The sequence below is a fragment of the Mastomys coucha genome, unplaced genomic scaffold (assembly GCF_008632895.1).
Source record: "Mastomys coucha isolate ucsf_1 unplaced genomic scaffold, UCSF_Mcou_1 pScaffold5, whole genome shotgun sequence".
NCBI lineage: Eukaryota > Metazoa > Chordata > Mammalia > Rodentia > Muridae > Mastomys > Mastomys coucha.
The window spans coordinates 97,289,124-97,290,127 of NW_022196911.1; the positions used below are offsets into that span (position 1 = coordinate 97,289,124).

The window sequence follows — 1,004 nt, forward strand, 5'->3', positions numbered from 1 at the left end:
TCGATGTTGGGTGTGCACTGAGGGGGAAGTGCATTGGGGTCTGACATCTCTGTCAGCTCTCGGTACCTGTAAGAAAAAAGAGAATTCCTCTTTAGGAAACTGTCCACTGTGGCCAGGGGAGCTGCCATCCTGGTGTGGACTGCCAAGGGAGGATAGGTGGTTTTTATAGGCTTGGTGGGTCAGGAGATGGTAAGCAACTAAATGGACATGCCATCGTAACTCTACGGGGCTGGCCATAAGTATCAAAGTAAGGAGAAGTCAGCTTGGTAAGTTCACTGCTGGTGTAACTACCCAGAAGGGTAGAGCAAGTTTTCTTCCCAGACGTCCTTAAAAGCAGCACACAGAATAATCCTTAATATGACAAGGGACATTCAGAGACAACTAGGCATTTAAGTCAGAAGCGTAAGCAAACCATGGCACACAACAGAGCTTTTTATTAACCAAAAAATGGGCTTGGATAAGAATCTGTTCACAGGCTGGAGAGATAGCTCAGCAGTTAAGAACACCGAATGTACTTCCAGAGGTCCTGAATTCAAATCCCAGGAACCACACAGTGGCTCACAACCATCTGAAAAGTGATGTGATGCACTTCTCTGGTGTGTCTGAAGAGAGCAATGGTGTACTCATATATAAAATAAATAAATCTTTGAAACAACAACAACAAAAAAGAATCTGAGCCGGGCAGTGGTGGCGCACGCCTTTGATCCCTGCACTTGGGAGGCAGAGGCAGGTGGATTTCTGAGTTTGAGGCTAGCCTGGTCTACAGAGTGAGTCCAGGACAGCCAGGGCTATACAGAGAAACCCTGTCTCGAAAAACCAAAAAAAAAAAAAAAAAAAAAAGAAAAGAAAGAAAAAGAATCTGTTCACAAGCCCTGAGTATAGCCTGAGTGGAACGTTTTTCCCTACCTCTCCTTCATGTCGTCAGGGACACCATTTTCAGGGAACATGGAAGCAATGGCGCTGAAGATCATGTCATTTGGAAACTGTTTCTTGGAACTCTTTTT

At 45.0% G+C, this 1,004-nt stretch overlaps 1 protein-coding gene across 1 annotated transcript in view; it reads right to left on the reverse strand.

Annotated features, from left to right (window-relative positions):
* Ezh1 (enhancer of zeste 1 polycomb repressive complex 2 subunit) overlaps positions 1-1,004 on the reverse strand; it is a 38,808-nt gene that overhangs the window by 18,751 nt on the left and 19,053 nt on the right. The window contains exons 7-8 of the mRNA XM_031354072.1: positions 907-998; positions 3-66 (exon numbers count right to left, since the gene is read on the reverse strand). Coding sequence (XP_031209932.1) covers positions 3-66; positions 907-998 — 156 coding nt within the window. The remainder of the gene's footprint in view (positions 1-2; positions 67-906; positions 999-1,004) is intronic.